An 18,220-nucleotide genomic window follows, 5' to 3' on the forward strand; every position below is an offset into this window, starting at 1 on the left:
TTGCAAAGTTATCATAAAGATTGATGAGCTTAGTCTACAGGCTTGAGTCTTGTCCCACTACCACTTTCCCTTTTCGATTAAAAGTGTTTGTTAATCCATGTATAGTCAGGATGTGAGTTGGCATTCTTGCTCAATTCTATAATTAACTGTTTTAGTTCTAATATGTTTCCCAAGTCTTTTTAATTATCTCCATGATGTTGGTGAAAATTGAATATAGTGTTAAGGCACTCAACTTTTTACTGGAAATCCTGGAAAGAGCGTTTGCAACAAGGTTATCTTTGCCCTTTTTATATTCGATTTCATAATCAAAACCAAAGAGTTTAGTTAGCCATACTTGTTGTGCCACATAAGTAGTCTTTTGGTCTAACAAGAATTTGAGACAAATGGTTTGTTTTGATTGGGAATCTTCTTCCCTATAAGTAATGTTTCCATTTAGTGACAACATAAACAATAACTAGTAACTCTTTTTTATATGTGGCCCTAGAACTTTGCTTATAAAAGCAAGTGGATGTCCTTCTTACATTAAGACTGCTCCTATACCTACCCCTAAGGCATCTGTCTCCACAACAGACTTCTTGTCAAAGTTGGGGAGTGTCAGCACATGATGTTTAGACAATGTGTTTTTGAGTTGATTGAATGAAACGGTAATAGAGTTTGTCCAGTCGAATGAGTCCTTCTTTAATAACTAAGTAAGGGGTATGCAAATTTCACCATATCCTTTCACAAACTTCTTATAGTAACCAGTCAATCCTAAAAGCCCCCTAAACTGCTTAATGTTTGTAGGTATAGGCCAATTCATCATGACTTCAAACTTATGTCTGAAAAATATTATCGAATTTACTCGGTTAAATAATGAACATGATGTACTATTTAGTCTTGTGTAAACCAAGACAATAATACTCGCATAGTTCTCTACCTAAAGATTTTCTTTGGTTCTCACTGTTGTGTTTATTTTGACCATGAACAACTCTCGGATTCGTGAGTGCTTTAAAGAATTTATCATTTATCGAAATTTTTAAAACAAAAGCCACATTCCCATATATGTGATCTTTTATTAAAATACTCTACTATACTTCACTTGGTGTACCAAGATATGAAAATCATTAAGAGCTCAACTCATCATTTATCATGTTTTAACTAACACTTATTTCATTATACAAATGAATAGAAAATAATAATTTCATAGTGCTATCGAGAATGTTATATGACTTAGTTTTTCATTTGAGCCTAGATCTTGAGATATTCAATCAACTAGGTATAATTACCTAGATGAATTATACATAAGCTCTATCGACAAACTTTTAGTTAACGGATTCGTAATATTTTTCTTTGACTTTATATAATCAATGAAAATAATTTCATTTAAGAGTATTTACTTAATGATATTATGTTTATAACATATATATCTAGACTTTCCATTATACATATTATTATTATTATACCTAATCTTCTCATTATACATATTATTTTGTGTCATTCCAATTATTAACTATCACAATGAACATAAATAGTTAGCAATAGTTTTGACCAATATAAAATATCTTCTACAAAATTTTAAATCTATTTAGCTTTCTCAAGCTTTATCAAGAGCAATAAATTTCAATTTCAGCATGGATGTAACAATACATTTTTGTTTAGAGAATTTTTATAACACAATCACTCCACCACGTATAAAAACATATTCACTTAGTATTGAATATCCAAGTAACATTATGATACCCTTCTAGTACTACTAGATAATCAGCATAGTATAAAATTCAAATGTATTTCGAATATAATATATACCTCAAATACTCAAGTATCCTTTTTCATCACCACCTTGATTTAAATGTATTTTGAATAAAAAAAAAATATAAAACTCAAATATTTCTTAAGAATATTAACTTATACTCTGGATTTAAGATGAAAACTAAAAAAAAAAAAACTAAAATATAAAATGAGAAAAAAATACACAATTTAAAAAATTCTTAAATTAAACTCTTCCTTCATCCATTAATAGCACCCTTTTTATAATAAATTTTGAAGTTAAAAAACTAATAAAAATTAATTCTTATAATTATCAATCTTAAATAAAAAATAATATCTACAAAAACAAAATCCATTATGATGTCAATAAAAGGAGTTGTGGCTACGGGTAGGGGCTATAAGAGTCCAGGGGACTTTATATTTTTTAGCTTTGTTTTGTTGATAAACTGAGCATTCTTGAACATACTGTCTTACTAGTTTCTATAGCTTCCTCCAATAGAACACTTGCCCTAACCTTTTCGCGGTCACAATGGCTTTTGAATGCCCACCAGTTGTAGAGTCATGGTAAAGATTGATGAGCTTAGTTTGCAGGCTCGAGTCTTGTCCCGCTGCCACTTTTCTTTTTCGAATAAGAGTGTTGTTAATCTATGTATAGTTAGGATGTGAGTTGGCATTCTTGCTCAATTCTATAATTAACTGTTGTAGTTCTAATATGTTTCCCAAGTCTTTTTAATTATCTCCATGATGTTGGTGAAAATTGAATATAGTGTTAGGGCACTCAACTTTTTACTAGAAATCCTAGAAAGAGCGTTTGCAACAAGGTTATCTTTGCCCTTTCTATATTCGATTTCATAATCAAAACCAAAGAGTTTAGTTAGCCATACTTGTTGTGCCACATAAGTAGTCTTTTGGTCTAATAAGAATTTGAGACAAGTGGTTTGTTCTGATTGGGAATCTTCTTCCCTATAAGTAATGTTTCCATTTAGTGACAACATAGACAATAACTAACAACTTTTTTTTATATGTGGATAAAGCTAGTTGTCGTGGCCCTAGAACTTTGCTTATAAAAGCAAGTGTATGTCCTTTTTACATTAAGACTGCTCCTATACCTACCCCTAAGGCATCTGTCTCCTCAACAGACTTCTTGTCAAAGTTGGGGAGTGTCAGCACATGATGTTTAGACAATGTGTTTTTGAGTTGATTGAATGAAACGGTAATAGAGTTTGTCCAGTCGAATGAGTCCTTTTTTAATAATTAAGTAAGGGGTCTGCAAATTTCACCATATCCTTTCACAAACTTCCTATAGTAACCAATCAATCCTAAAAAACCCCTAAGCTGCTTGATGTTTGTAGGTATAGGCCAATTCATCATGACTTCAAACTTATGTCTGAAAAATATTATCGAATTTACTCGGTTAAATAATGAACGTGATGTACTATTTAGTCTTGTGTAAACCAAGATAATAATACTAGCATAGTTCTCTACCTAAAGATTTTCTTTGGTTCTCACTGTTGTGTTTATTTTGACCCTGAATAACTCTCGAATTCGTGAGTGCTTTAAAGAATTTATCATTTATCGAAATTTTTAAAACAAAAGCCACATTCCCATATATGTGATCTTTTATTAAAATACTCTACTTGGTGTACCAAGATATGAAAATCATTAAGAGCTCAACTCATCATTTATCATGTTTTAACTAACACTTATTTCATTATACAAATGAATAGAAAAAAATAATTTCATAGTGCTACCAAGAATGTTATATGACTTAGTTTTTCATTTGAGCCTAGATCTTGAGATATTCAATCAACTAGGTATAATTACCTAGATGAATTATACATAAGCTCTATTGACAAACTTTTAGTTAATGGATTTGTGATATTTTTCTTTGACTTTACATAGTCAATGAAAATAATTTCATTTAAGAGTATTTACTTAACGATATTATATTTATAACATATATATCTAGACTTTCCATTATATATTTTTATTATTATTATTATTATTATTATTATACCTAATCTTCTCATTATACATATTATATTGTGCCATTCCAATTATTAACTATCACAATAAACATAAATAATTAGCACTAGTTTTAACCAATATAAAATATCTTTTAAGAAATTTTAAATCTATTTAGTTTTCTCTCTACCTTTATTAAGAGCAATAAATTTCAATTTCAGCATACATCTAGCAATACATGTTTATTTAGAGGATTTTTATAATACAATCACTCCACCACATATAAAAACATATTCACTTATAGATTTTAAATTCTTAGTATTGAATGTCCAAGTAAAAACATATTCGCTTATAAATTTTAAATTCTTAGTATTGAATATCCAAGTAACATTATGATACTCTTCTAGTACTACTAGATGCTCACTCAAATATATTTCGAATCTAATATATACCTCAAATACTCAACTATCCTTTTTCATCAACACCTTAATTTAAATTTAAATGTATTTTGAATAAAAAAAAATATAAAACTCAAATATTTTTTAACAATATTAACTTATACTTTAGATTTAAGATGAAAAAAATAAAATAAAAACTAAAATGAAAAAAAATACACAATTTTAAAAATTCTTAAATTAAACTCTTCCTTCATCCCTTTAATAGCACCCTTTTTATAATAAATTTTAAAGTTAAAAAACTAATAAAAATTAATTCTTATAATTATCAATCTTAAATAAAAAATAATATCTAAAAAAACAAAATTCTTTTGAGTAAAAAAGCCAAAAAAACAATTAAAATTTATTTATCATTCACTCATAATTACTACAATCACCGAGTTCAACTAATTTCTTAATTTGTTTCTATATATAGAAGGAGATCCATTTGGACATAGGGAGAAGGCTATTAGCATGCGGAATATTTAGAAACTACATGAAATGTCTCATGCAGACTGCTAAACCTTTCTTCATGAAAGGCATTGATCATGCGCATCATGAAGCATATCCATCCAAGGTTCAATAACAAAGTTCTAAGCAACATCACAGTGCTTCTTATTGACCTGGTAAGCAGGTTCAAAGAAAGAAAGAAACCTAGCAGTCTGCATGCTGTTATTTTCACATCAGAGTAGGCTGATGTGGAAATGCCGAAAATCATAAACAGGCGATACAAACAAACCATATTTACAGGCTCTTCTACACTTGCTGTCTTCCAAGAGCAGGTGCATTAGCAGCACCCTGTTATGTTTGTCATCATCATCATCTAGTCTCAGTAACCTCCTTGTATGTAAGCATTCAGGCGGTCCAGCTCCTCCCGGTGCTCACTCACCACAGCACGGACAACATCTCCAATTGATACCATGCCAATCATTTCCTTATCATCAATCACAGGAATGTGCCTGATGCGTTTATCTGCCAGCCATTAGAGGTTCCAAGCTTTATACCATCTTTTATTTGAGAAAGTGATCAATAAACTAGCAAAGGGAAACATCCCCCACTTAGCAGTGTGTGTAATACCTGTCATCAATTGCATAGCCTTCAGAACTTTGGTATCTGGCGTGACAGTGATGAGCTTGTTCTGCAGCCGCCAAGCATGATTAAGCAACATGCTAACAACTTAATACAACCAACTTATGCACTTCTAAAGTAATGGCATTATACCTCTTCAGTCATGATGTCCCCAACCTTGGTTGACTTGGATGATCTTCCCTGCACAATGATCTTCCGCAGATAGTCTGGAAGTTTTCAGCAAACAGAATTAATTTCAGTTGTCTAGTGGTGCTACCTGTAGCACCATTAAAATTACATTGGGAAATGTAAAATGCAGGTGAAAGAGAAACTGGATTTAAAATACAGTTCTCTTTAAAACAAAGACTGGTGTCAGTTTAAAATACAGTTAATTTTCAGATTAGTGTTTGTTTAAATAATAAAGAAAAGAAAAGAATGGTAATGAACTGTCAGAATTGTCTATGGACAATTCGAAACAGGATTACATACACGGAAGAACTCTTGGCTTTTCAGAAAACTCTTCCTTTCATTTTTCTCTTATAAAAAAAACCATTATATTTGTCTGCACATATTTCCATTCAGAATTACGTTTACAAATTTTTTATTCGCTGTTTTACTCTAGTTAGTTAGTGATATTGTGATATCAAGGGTAAGTGATTGAATAGGCTTGGGAAACATATTGCAATCAAGTTGCAAGCACTAAAAGGCGGATAATAAATCGTTTTTAAAACCAAAGAATTGATCATTGTTTCAATCTACATCTTCAAGTTCACATTCTGTAAACAAATTCTTAAGCTGAATTCTTTTATATGTTAGACTCAATATATTTATGTACGTGTAAGGAACCACATCAATTATTGGGGTGATTTACAGGAAATTGGTGGCAAACCAAGGGAGTCTTACATTCTCCACTATGCTATTCAGATGCCATCATGAAAATTTTCATATACCAGGAAAAAATAAGAGCCAAGTGGTTCCCTGATTCCATTCAGTGGTTCCTGACAGCTACAGGTAAAGATGCTTAGAATGGTTCTAAAGACAGCCAGGATAGCCCAACTAATCTCCTAGGCCAATGTGTACACACACAGACATGCACAAAAGCATCAGAAATCCAACGATGAATGATTTCTTGAAATCAAATAGGAGAGCAAGTTGTCTATGCAACTGTCTTAAAAATAATGAAATAAATGTCTCTTTTCACGAGAAAGCACAATAATGCGACATATAAGCTGCAGGGCTTACTGGTGGAACGCTAAGATGGGCTTTATGTCCTGCAGCCCTAAGGAATTTCTTTCCAATGTGGGAATCCACATGTACAACTAACTTAAGAAGGTGTTACAACTTCCACATAAGTGCAGTGAGGGAAAAGAAAAGGAAAAACAAAAGTTGAAATGTCAAAAAAATACGTAAATAATCTAACAAATTGTGATTAAAACTACTAGAACATTTAGTACTAAATTCATGGTGCATGTTAGACAATAAAATTAAACCCAACTAGAAAAGAAGAAAATGGAAAGGAAGAGATGTTATAATTTCCAAGGGAAATGGAACAGATGTTATAATTTCCCACTGCCTTAAAAAAAGTGTTTCATGTACATGCAAACCTTAATCCATAAGCTTTTTTAATACAATATGAACTTTTGAAATACCTCTCTCTGTGATGATTCCTGCAATTGATTTCTGCTCTCCAGGTTTGACAACAACCAAGGCTCCAACGTTGTGCTGTGTCATCTGGAGAGAAATGCTTTATTAGCCCAAATGCTAAAGAAAAGTGGAATACGCTTGTAATAAGTTTTTCAATCAACTAATGATAACGACAAGCACAATAGCTAATACAGAAGTGAAGATGCTTACCGACTTGACAGCATCATAAACAGTGTCATCCGTAGTGCACCAAAGCCACGAGCCATCTGCACCTTTACCTTTCTTTTTGAGGATGTCAGCAATTCTGGTGCTCTCAAAGCCATGCTCTTCTATACGAGCAGATGAGACTGATTCAAAACGAGAAAACACAATGGGCCGCAAAAGTGGACTCAAAACACGGACATGTTGCAAGAGTGAATCTTTGACAACATTTCCATGGGTTAAACATGTACGAAGTGCCCCTTGCATTTTTTTATCCTGTGTAAAAGACAAAGAGGTTATAGATGTTAGGCTTAAGGATTTTGAAACAAACAAGGAACGTAGCTCCCATATCCAGTACAAATATGCTGCTGTAAAATAATTATATGTAAAGAAGAGTAGTAGTGTGGCCGGTTAGGAAAACTTGAAATAGTTGACACAGGTGAGAAAACTGTAAAGATCTCAAGTAAATTTTAATGCAGATGGGTATATATAAAAGGTGAAAAGGGAAGGAAACGGAAGCACACATATGTATGCATGTCTAGTTAAAGAGATCGACTAAGTTATTGCATCCAGTTTATATAGCGAATTAAAGCAGTAGGTGATTGCCAATCACGACTTCAGACGATTATCAGGAAAAGTAAGAGTGAGAGACGGAGGATTAATTATATGTTGCTTTGTATCTGGGACACACACACACACACACACACACACACACACACACACCCATCAATCGATAAACGAGCGATTGATTTAACAAGGGGTATACATATGATGCATACCAGTCCTAAACGTGACTTAGATCTAATTATTATTATTATATATCCATGGAAGCGAGAAGCAGCAAAAAATGAATGGATAATTAAATCAGGGTACTGGGAGTAGCTAAACATGGATATGGATGGACAAAGTAACACAACACTCACTTTGCTTATTGGAAAGATCTGATGGCAAGCTAGCTATCCAAGTGAGTTTATTTATCAAATTAAAGCAGCAACGGCAGCTAAGAGTAATACTAACTATTACATACAATACAATATACAGCGTTGGTGATGTGATGTGATGGACGATGATCAATCTGTCATCAAGATAGATCTAAGATATATAGAGATCAGAAACAGAAAGAAAGGTAGAAGGATACCTGATAGTGAAAGGCAGAGAGAGAGCGAGAGTTTGATTCTCCGAGTGAAGAGGAGGAGAAGGATGAGGAGGAGGAGGAGGAGGAGGTTAGCAGGTAGCAGCAGCAGAGCTAGCAATTGGCCCACCAGTACGAGTACTAGTTGAGACTTGAGATAAACTTCACCACTTTATAAAATAATATAATATAATATAATATTAGTAGCAGTACAAATATTGTATTTGTTGGATAAAGATATGGATAGATACAAAGCACTAGCTAGGTAGCGGCTCCAAATCATAGAAAACAACCGCGTCCTGTGGGAAACTTATCTAGTCACACTCACTTGATTCTTCTCCCTCCTCCTCCTCTCGATCATCGTAATCGATGGAGGAGAGGACACGTGCTCTCTTTCTGTACTGTCTGTCTGTTGCTAATTGCAGTAGCAGCAAGCACAAGCAGCAGTGCTACCACAGTAATCGTTAATGCTTTTGAGTGGAATCTCCTTTTCACCGTTGATATAAAATATGGGCCCAATCTCCACTATTGGGCCCTTTTGTTATTATTATTAGAAAAACTGACCCAATTTAATTTAATTACTCCTATTTATTTATTTGGAACAGAACAGGAAGGAATTCAAGGAGAAAGCACGCAGTGGCATTGGGTGTTTTTGCAGCTGCAGTGAACTAACGAAGCTTGAGCCAGAAGGAGAAGGAGAAGGAGAGTAGCAGAGCAGGTAAATCTGTTTCTCCTTTCCATGCTGCTATGTAAATAGTTGAATTCAATTTGATTATTATGTGATTAACCATCCACAAACTGTTCGGACTCCATATATTCTGCTGTGCTAATTTCTTGCTTTTATTTTATGATGAAAGAGTATTGCTTCTACTCTTTTTTCACTAATAATAACAATCAGGCTTTTATTCAATAATAATATGATTCTTTACCTCAAATAAATTACATGAAGAATTACTTAAGCTAAAATAATAAATGTATGGTGAATGAATGAAGAATGTTATTGATTTATAGATAAATAAATAAAAAGAACCCTAATGTTGAAAGTCAGACTTAGTAATTGCAGATTGGTTGTGCCTTTTCAATTGCTCCTTTCCTTGTAATTCGAATGCTAACCGATTTCTGCTCATTATTATTATTATTATTATTATTATTATTATATTATTGTTATTCCTCTTTTCTTTTCACAATGCTAACACTGTTATAATTTTTTTTTTCCTTCAAAATTATGGCTATGGCAAGGCAATGGAAGGAAATTTGAATGAATTTCTAGTAGGGCAGCTGCCAACTGTCATCTACATGCCTAATTTTATCACACAGACTGAAGAAACCCATCTTCTACAAAAGGTGGCAATACACTCTTCAGTAATTTCAAACTTTTTTCAATTTTGATTTCGCCTTTTCTTTTTCACTGGATTCGCTTAATGTTTGCTTTGCAGATTTATGAAGCCCCTTTATCAAAGTGGAAATCTTTGAAGAACAGAAGACTTCAGAATTGGGGTATGTTGGAAATTTTGTTTGTTTTTTCACTCCCCTTCTCTCAACTTTCCCCCCCCTGCAAAGTACACACAGAAGCTGTAGTAGAAGAAAAGGTGCACAGGGTTTCTCCGATTGATAGTAATTCCCCCCCTACTACCCTTGGTCTTTGGTATTGACAGGTGGTGTCGTCTACGAAAAAGGACTTCTACCCCAAGACTGTAAGTGGAAATAAATTTTAGTCTTATTATCTCTATAAGGGGTTTGAGCAGTTGCACAAATATTAGCAATCTACTATTCTTTGAGACATGTTTCTCTTGTGTTATCAAATTTGTTCATTTATTGTTTTCTACCTTAAAGATTATGGTTCAGACTTGCAAATTGGAACTTCCTTTAATGGTTTACATCCTGATTTCTGCTCCAGTATATCAAGTTAAAATCAACCCTTGACTTCTTCTGGATTTGCAATTACTGATTCTGTGGTTGTCTCTTGAAACAAAAGATGTATGCGGTTCGGTTATCTGTTTGGCAGCTTAGTTCCAATTGTGGATGGTGTTAAATGACAATAATTACTGGTTTTATGAGGTTAAACTGAGTGAGGAAGTGATTTCCTCCACCTATTTGGATCATTTAGGGAAATTTTCACCATACACTAATGTTTGGTTACACCAGTTGGGTGGTAGCCCTACTGGCAGGTAATTTTGTAACACTTTCTGGGAGGTCTCGAGTTTGAGCTCCCACTCCATCCTCTCATGGATTAAAAAAATAACTTTTTTAAGTTACATTTGAACAGGTTGAGGACATGTCTTTTAGAAATTGTCATGCTCATAATTTAATGTTTTTAACTTTTTATTTCAATGTTGATTCTAATGTGATATATATTTTTTAAGTCTTCTGTCAAACTCCATTGCAGTGCCTCCCTGGTTAACGATAATTACACAAAGAATATCAGAAGAATCAGGGCTTTTCCCCTCAACAATCAATCACGTTCTCATCAATGAATACCTTCCTGACCAGGGAATAATGGTTTGTTTTTGTTGTCACACAAGTGCTCATGCCCATTGCTGGTGACCCACCCTTGAAAATCTTAGTGCTTCATGTTTTTAACTGTCACTGATTAGATCACTGACATTACCATTTAGCAGTATGTTTGTTCCAAAAGGAATTATTATGTCTCATCCCAGCAATCTAAGGTTGCTACAGTATATGACAGCATAATTGTGGGCTCTGGTTCTTATGTTCTTTGTTGTTTGTCATACAGCCCCACCAGGATGGACCCGCATATTTTCCTGTAGTAGCTATACTTTCTCTTGGATCGCCTGTTGTCATGGACTTCACTCCACATTCACGGTTAAGAACATGCACAGACACGTGGAAAAATGAAGTTGAAGAACAAAATTTTGGTCGAGAAGCTAAAGAGACTGAGACAGAACAGATGGATAATCCTGAAACTTCAGTTCTATTGATGCCTCGGAGTCTACTTATATTCAAGGACAATGCCTACTCAGGTGGCTTCCTATGTTTTTCTTTTTTCTTGATGCAAAAGAGAGCTTGGTTGGCTTTCACTTTCCAAGCATCTCTACATTTATATGCTCTAAGAGTACCATAAATATGTTAAGAAACTTACATCATTATGCTCTGGTTTCCAGACTACTTGCATGGCATAAAAGATAGCGAGGTTCATCATTGTGATAAGGTAATTTAAGAGTATTAAGCTGCAAATTACATGTTCCACAATGGGTTGGTAGGTTCATCACTATGGCTTGTGTTCTTTCAGGTCATAAATGAAGTTGAAGCTCTTGCACATGATAAAGTCAATGAACCCTCCTTTGGCACTGAGAGTGCTGATGTTCAAGATGTGGGAAGTGGAGATCTCAATGCCATCCATCGGACAGCAAAAAGAATTTCATTGACTTGTCGATTAGTGTTGAAGGTTCACAAGAATATATTCAAGTTTTAACTCCTTATTTATGTAATGAGTTTTGATTTAAACTGCACATTTAAAACTGAAACTGGTTTGAATCCTGCTCTTTGTTGGGATGATAGTTCCTTTCCTCTTTTTTATTTTTTCTATTTTTTTTACCACTTTTTTTAGGGTTTAGATCAAGAGGTGGTCTATGACATGACGTAGACAAATTGCGCTTGGTTAGTTTAAATGAACAAATAAGGAAAGAAGTCTGATTTACAAGTTTGGTAAAGACCAAAAACGAGAGAAGAGTCGCCTGATGCGAACCGAACCATATTTCTTATGTTTGAGATGGAACCGAGGTGCTTGATGCAAACCTCTACAATGGCGTTGCAAATAATAAAAATTGAATTAATATGGTTAGCTTAAAGCAATAAATTGTTTATACTCCTATAAATTTGTTTATTTCAACTATAGAGAGTTATTTGTAATATATTTCATCCAAGGAACCTATTTGAAAAGGATGTAAACGCTAATTGAGTGGCGTTCAATAAATCAACAAAGGACTTATTTGTAATCAACCTCAGCACGGGAACTAGATGAAGTGTTGTAATAATAAGATTTTTGTTCCCATCAGAATGGCGCAACATCATCGTTGCTACTGTGGGGGGCCTAATGGTGTTTTGTTACAGAAATATAACCACTTTGGAAAATTACATGCCACTTTATAGATAAACAGGATTTGTGGACAGAGAAAAAACTATTGACTAGTGTATGCTCTCTCTCTCTCTCTCTCTCTCTCTCTCTCGAATTTCATCTCAAAATAGAGGCTGCTTACAAATGGAAGATTGACATCCAAGATTAGGAGATATCTTCACCCTCGAAAGTGAATATTCACTGATGGTTGCAAGAACAGCGTCTGCTGAATGGAAAGAGCCAGGGGTAAAAAAGGATGGAACAGGAATGACGACACCTTTTTTGTTCGACCATCCAAACTTCCAGCTTCAGGACCTAGTTGAGAAAACAGAGCACAATTACCATCCACCCACTTCAATAATATTCAGATGGGATGAAACTTAGAATGGTGCAAATGAAAACAGTAGTTCTGGATCGACACAAGGGGGTTGATTCATGAAAAAAATCTTGCTGAAAATTACAATAACCACTTGATGATTCACATGCAGAAACTCCCATAATCTGTTGCTTATGGTCCTTTGGCCCCGAAACTCTTTAAGGTGAAGAAACATACCTGGCTTAATCTTAAATTTTAGGGTATGTGGTTGCCTTCTAGAAATGAACTTGATAGGATGATCTGTTGATGGTCTATGGCGGTCAGTCGCAGATATCAGCTACAACAACAGACCATTAACATGGATTTAGATGGTGCACAACCAATTGACAAACAAGCACGTACAAGAAACCATAACAAGTACGAGCAAAACATGCCCACAAAAATGCTGACAATTATAAAGCAGAAATGACACATTTTCAAAGATCTGCGCGCGATTAAAAAAATCTATACTCATATAGGAGGGGATATGGCTAAAACCACTACTTGCCAGTTTTACATTTATAATTCAAGGCCGGCCCCCAAGGAGGTACAAGCCATGTACAAAAATAAGAAGCTCATATACAAAGTAGTTGAGAAGGGACAGAGTTTTAATCCAACTACTTAAAGTAACAGTTTTAAAGGTTCCAACTTCTTAAAATTGTCGATGTGTAAGAAGCATCTAAGAATTCTAGGACAATAAATGGCATCATCCTTCCTCTCTAGCTGTCTTCAAGAAATAAAAATATACATGCCCCAAAATATCATAGACGGAAGTTAAAGCAGTCTACACGAGTCATTTTAGAATCTGGCCCTACTGCTTTGCCCTTCAATTGTTTTCCGAGGGAATAAAGGGCTCTAGCCAGTATTAAGGTTAAAGGGAGTAAAGGCAGATCACTGACGAACATTTTTACAGAGGACAGTTGCATTCACCTTAGATTTAATAAAAATCAGAAGACGAATGACCAAAATATCCCTCCAAGTTTGTCTAAGCACACATGTTTAGTAACCAGAGTCGAAATAAATAACCTTCCCCCCAAAATCTTGCCATGATCCAGGACACAAGCTTTGAGGGTGAGCATAAATGAGGAGAGGAGATGATAGGTTGGAATCAGACCTTTTCATCGTACCGAAAGAGAGATTGATCAAAATAGGGTGAAGGACTCAGTGATTGACAACTGAAAGGTAAAGATGTCAGCATCTTCTTCACAAACTGCAGAATTCATTATCTGATTAGATGATGCTATGGAAGCAGATGTAGTCACATAAATACAAGGCAATTCATGGAATTTCATCACTGTGTTCATGGCACCCAAAGAGAGAAGGGGGGGGGGGGAGGTGGGGGGGATCAAGAACACAATTCACAAGTCATATGCTCATACTTAACCTGTGAAAGACTGCTGGCTTTATACTTAATGGACCGTAGTTGCTCAAGAGCATGGATGTTATTTGAGTGTGATGATATGAAATTCATGTAAGATGAATTTCTTGACATAGCATAGAAGTGGTCGCAGAACTGCTCAAACAGGAGATAAAGCTCATCTGCTGAATTCTACACCAAGTAATAAAATATAAGCATGTCAGAGCAGTGCATAATGTTATTTAATGGCATTAAAAATATTATGATTCCCAAATAACGACCTGGTAAAATGCAACGATTTCAGTTGTCTCCATGTTATATACAGCAAAGAATGATGCATGGTGATCAGCACTTCGTGATACCTGAAGCTACAAATATGCTATCACCATTATCAAAACATTCCAATGCAAAGCACAATGACCGATTTGCATGAGAATGTGACAATTTATAGAACTTCACATTCCATAAAGGCTTGCAAGGGCATATAAAAAATATAAATTGAACTGATAAAGGTTTAAGCTAATTACTACAAGATCTCAGAATTACAAAAGCATTGTTAATTTCACATTCCATAGAGCTAGTTATCTAGGATTTATCAGCTCAGAGCCCAGCATCTAATTTTTTTAATTAACAAATAATTCAGTAAATATCTTTGCTGTTTGTACAGGACATAGTGCTGTTCCAGACATAAGCATTGTTAGAAGTGAAAGTCAAAACAAAAATAATAATAATAATAAGTGTCTATTAAGTAGCATAGGAGCAGGAAGCAATCTCAACAATCAGAAGCCACACACTGTACTTTTAGGTTTCTTAATCATTCCACAAGAAATCCATGGCATTCAACTTCCTTACATGAAATTCCAGAATTCCATACACATGATTGGAACATTAACCATCCTTATTGCTGCCAATTGGGCTGGATTTCGCAGGCTGTTCAAGATAAGGCCATATCTTTCAGCATGTTTCGAAATTGCAGCCTGACCACTATCATCTGTTGTCCAGCCAACCCACATGCATTTCATTACTAAATTCAACTATATATTTTTTGATATCATGCTCAACGATAGTTGAAACAGATATTTTAAATGCTCTTAAAATCGAAAATAGAACATCATGGGCATAGAAGAGGAAAGTGAGTAGAATTTGAAAAAAATTGATTTGTACCAATTAAAAGTTACAATTTTCCAGTTTAAAAAAAATACTTGACCAAACTAAAATTCTACCATGCAACTCCATTTATGTTAGACTCGTGGAAAACTCCCACCAAACCCTGTTTAATCATATCTCAACAGTGTTGAGGAAAAATCAATAGCACCCATCAGACCACCTTTAATGCAATGACTGGAAAACACTGTTTCTCTCTTCCTACAATATGAGGTGTAGGGTGAGATCATGGATTCAATTGTGATAAGAGAATTGAGTTTGCTTGCCAAGCCAAGGAGAAACAGAAAAGTATACTTGCTGTGGTATTTCATATTATCTAGTCTGACATCTATTTCATATGTTCTGGAAACATGCCCTCTTTTGTGATACATGAGGACTTCATGATCTCAATATTTTCCCAATCACAAATGGAATTTCATTGAAGCGACACTTTTTTCTATAATGAGTAGAGTTCTTTTCATTATACCCTATTTTCCCTAGTTCTTGTTTTGGGGGGTGATGGTGGTGTGTTCCAAATACAGTCCATGTAATTGATCATTCTCAGACCTTTGACATGATTCAAGTGGTAGAAAGCATAAAAAGCCTCACCCCTCCATCAACACTCCCAAACTTGATTAGCAAATGATGACGATCCAAGAATTGTACCTGTTCAAGAGTTATAAATAATTAATTACATGTGACATTGATGGACATCATTTAAAGTTGCTTTAGCATTGTGTAGAGAAAAAATTAAATCAAGATAGCACATTTTTGCAGCTCATCTAGCAGAAGGGGGAAAATATTTAAAAAAACAAAAACTTTATTACCTCACCTTCCAAATAATCAAGTCGACATAATCTTGAAAATGGAAATAGAATTTCTTCTTCAAGCACTGGACCCTCTGACAAAGTAATGCTATTACTGTATAAAAATACTTGTGAAATATTCAAAATAGTTCCCATCATCATAGATATTAACCACTAAAAGCATTCCAGATCCACCACACAGTTCCTCAATGAAATAATTAAAAAAAAAAACCAAGAAAGTGAATACATTAATATAATGCAAAATAAAATATCCCAGATTGGCTAGATTTAAAAAGAAAAAAGGTAAAGGAAAAAACACTTTGCATGCCTTGTAAACCATAAAGGTAATAAGAAAAACTAGAGAATTTTACAAGCCAAGTTTTTCGACCACAAATGATTGTCATGTTGTCTCATTGAGTATTCTGAATATTAGATAGTTCAAAATTCCAATTATTGTAGTTGATATATTCTGAATACATAATGAATCCCGAGCTGTGATGCACATATAGAAGTCAAGAATATGCGCAGTCACCAAAACAAGTAATACAATACTAACTTTATCCAAAACTTCACAAGTTCACCAACCAAAATAAAAATGTACGGACAATGAAGTCCTACAGTGCAATAATGCAAGGAAAGAAATGTAACTAGAAAATACCTGAATTGCAGCATTTGTCATTCACTAGTACATGAATTATTCAGAACATCCAACAAGATGATGAGATTAATTTTGAAAGATAGTCTTGTGACCTTATCAAAACATGGAATTGGAATGCCAAATAACCAACCTGGAATTTATCAGTTTCTTCACTCCATATTCCTTGAAAAATGAATGAGAGCAAGCGTTGTTTAATGCCACTTAGAAAAGAATTGTCTGAATTCAGCTGATTACTATGGACACCATTATTGACATGATTCCCAGATGATTGATGCAGTTTACTTTTGTCAGCCACTGTCATGCACTGCAATCCATGGCTCAACAGTCAGTTGCCAATTGCAAACCAGGCACACAAATAGTAAGTTTACAACAGCCAAACTATTGCCAAAGAAGAGAGACATTTATGACATGTTCATGAAACTGCATAAAGAAGCAAAGGTATTAAGTGTATTCAAAAGCTCAAGTGGTGCTTTATTTATGGTAGAAGTGGATGGCACTTGCCTGACTGTTAGAATTAAGAAAAAGTTCATCATCTTCACGACAAAATGCACCTATCGCACGCACATCAACAAGGTTACCAGATTCCCTAATTTGGAGAATGTATATTGTCTGATAGCGAAGCGACACAACAGCCAGTAAATCATCATACAGGAAGACACCCATGTTATGAGCCAAGTTAATAAAATCATTGCGAAAGACCTTCTCATCTAGTATCACCCCATCTTCCAACCTAATTATAAACACATAGAAAAGGAATGAAAAAGAACAAATACAATGAGAAATATGAAGCAGAGGAATATTGAGGCATTGACCTTTGAAATTGGGGGGGGGGTATTTGTGAAATATAAAGTGTACCTCAAGAGGTGAAAAGTAATTCTTTCTATGGAAGGGACTCCCTGAATAGCTCCTCCTATAGCAGGTGCATCATGAATTTGAGCAGTGGAAGTAGCAAAGAGTCCGAACTGGTTGGTGATGACATATAGAAAGAAATCTTTGCAAATAACCTCATTGCTGGAAGCAAGGGGGACACAGTAAAGTTGAGTGAAGAAGCTGTCGAACCTCTTAGCTCTAGATGGAAGATGACAATCTTCTTGTTTGTAGGAATAGGAGAGCCAAGTGGGTCTATAAACAATGAGATCCTGGTGATTTCTGCTAAAACTAATGAGGTATTGACCATCATCGGTGAATTTGCGGAATGAATGATCGGGGCATTCAACATCGTATATGGTAAAACTAGGCACTAAATTCTCATAGAATCGCCGAGCACAATGAACCTGGAAACATGCATTAATTTTTGGTGTGATAAGAAAGAAAAAGAGGAGACCATGTGTGTGTTTTAGTTACATACGCTGGTTCCAGGAGGAGGAGTTTGGATTTGGCGCTGAAAAATCCTGGCAACCACATTGTTGTTCCTCAACATATCAGCACACTTCTGCTGCTTTTGCTCTTGCTCTTGCAATTGAAGAAATCATATGGTAAAAGAAATCCCTAAATCCACATAAAATCAAACACAGCAGCAGCAGCTATGAGTGAGTGATTGCAACAATTTTTCCCGAAAACTAGGAGTGACTAATTAAATGAAGAAGAAATATAATATGGAGCAGTACAATTTTATGACAAAAATTGATTTTCCATG

At 34.6% G+C, this 18,220-nt stretch overlaps 3 protein-coding genes across 7 annotated transcripts in view; 1 reads left to right on the plus strand and 2 right to left on the minus strand.

The window, feature by feature from the left end:
• Window positions 1–4,736: 4,736 nt before the first annotated feature.
• Window positions 4,737–8,347, minus strand: LOC118054064 (CBS domain-containing protein CBSX3, mitochondrial). 2 transcript variants are annotated; one of them, XM_035065508.2, is made up of 6 exons: window positions 8,197–8,347; window positions 7,068–7,334; window positions 6,863–6,944; window positions 5,367–5,440; window positions 5,223–5,283; window positions 4,737–5,117 (listed from the first exon to the last, which is right to left on the minus strand). In XM_035065508.2, exons 2-6 carry the CDS (start codon window positions 7,323–7,325, stop codon window positions 4,975–4,977), a joined length of 618 nt encoding a protein of 205 aa, XP_034921399.1. In that variant the 5' UTR covers window positions 7,326–7,334; window positions 8,197–8,347; the 3' UTR covers window positions 4,737–4,974. The 2 variants fall into 2 exon arrangements, with proteins under 2 accessions (XP_034921399.1, XP_034921401.1); XM_035065510.2 differs by lacking the exon at window positions 8,197–8,347 and adding an exon at window positions 7,982–8,129.
• A 160-nt stretch (window positions 8,348–8,507) lies between these two features.
• Window positions 8,508–11,745, plus strand: LOC118054063 (alkylated DNA repair protein ALKBH6 homolog). Its single transcript, XM_035065507.2, has 9 exons — window positions 8,508–8,647; window positions 8,796–8,908; window positions 9,430–9,534; window positions 9,627–9,687; window positions 9,846–9,884; window positions 10,577–10,689; window positions 10,925–11,171; window positions 11,313–11,359; window positions 11,441–11,745. The coding sequence occupies exons 3-9, from the start codon at window positions 9,433–9,435 to the stop codon at window positions 11,621–11,623; spliced, it is 792 nt and encodes a 263-aa protein (XP_034921398.1). The 5' UTR covers window positions 8,508–8,647; window positions 8,796–8,908; window positions 9,430–9,432; the 3' UTR covers window positions 11,624–11,745.
• A 391-nt stretch (window positions 11,746–12,136) lies between these two features.
• The window catches only part of LOC118054061 (light-mediated development protein DET1), a 6,860-nt gene continuing 776 nt past the window's right edge, over window positions 12,137–18,220 (minus strand). For 2 of the 4 annotated variants that reach the window (XM_035065505.2, XM_073403909.1), the window contains exons 2-12: window positions 17,933–18,072; window positions 17,440–17,858; window positions 17,086–17,314; window positions 16,715–16,888; window positions 15,953–16,021; window positions 15,730–15,786; window positions 14,259–14,345; window positions 14,005–14,169; window positions 13,735–13,830; window positions 12,819–12,918; window positions 12,137–12,580 (exon numbers count right to left, since the gene is read on the minus strand). In XM_035065505.2, coding sequence (XP_034921396.1) covers window positions 12,444–12,580; window positions 12,819–12,918; window positions 13,735–13,830; window positions 14,005–14,169; window positions 14,259–14,345; window positions 15,730–15,786; window positions 15,953–16,021; window positions 16,715–16,888; window positions 17,086–17,314; window positions 17,440–17,858; window positions 17,933–18,004 — 1,605 coding nt within the window. In that variant the 5' untranslated portion in view covers window positions 18,005–18,072 and the 3' untranslated portion in view covers window positions 12,137–12,443. The remainder of the gene's footprint in view (window positions 12,581–12,818; window positions 12,919–13,734; window positions 13,831–14,004; window positions 14,170–14,258; window positions 14,346–15,729; window positions 15,787–15,952; window positions 16,022–16,714; window positions 16,889–17,085; window positions 17,315–17,439; window positions 17,859–17,932; window positions 18,073–18,220) is intronic. The other 2 variants (XM_035065506.2, XM_073403910.1) reach the window with 2 other exon arrangements.

This window comes from Populus alba, chromosome 13 (assembly GCF_005239225.2).
Source record: "Populus alba chromosome 13, ASM523922v2, whole genome shotgun sequence".
Taxonomy (NCBI): Eukaryota; Viridiplantae; Streptophyta; class Magnoliopsida; order Malpighiales; family Salicaceae; genus Populus; species Populus alba.

What these genes read in the sequence shown, in the direction of transcription:
- LOC118054063 (XM_035065507.2), top strand. Translation starts at nt 9,433, where the DNA reads ATGGAAGGAAATTTGAATGAATTTCTAGTAGGGCAGCTGCCAACTGTC. An exon ending in CAAGGACAATGCCTACTCAG is followed by an intron (nt 11,172 to 11,312) that starts GTGGCTTCCTAT and finishes TCTGGTTTCCAG; the next exon opens with ACTACTTGCATGGCATAAAA. An exon ending in AGGTTCATCATTGTGATAAG is followed by an intron (nt 11,360 to 11,440) that starts GTAATTTAAGAG and finishes GTGTTCTTTCAG; the next exon opens with GTCATAAATGAAGTTGAAGC.
- LOC118054064 (XM_035065508.2), bottom strand. Translation starts at nt 7,325, where the DNA reads ATGCAAGGGGCACTTCGTACATGTTTAACCCATGGAAATGTTGTCAAA. An exon ending in AGGAATCATCACAGAGAGAG is followed by an intron (nt 5,441 to 6,862) that starts GTATTTCAAAAG and finishes GAAAACTTCCAG; the next exon opens with ACTATCTGCGGAAGATCATT. An exon ending in GGCTATGCAATTGATGACAG is followed by an intron (nt 5,118 to 5,222) that starts GTATTACACACA and finishes AATGGCTGGCAG; the next exon opens with ATAAACGCATCAGGCACATT.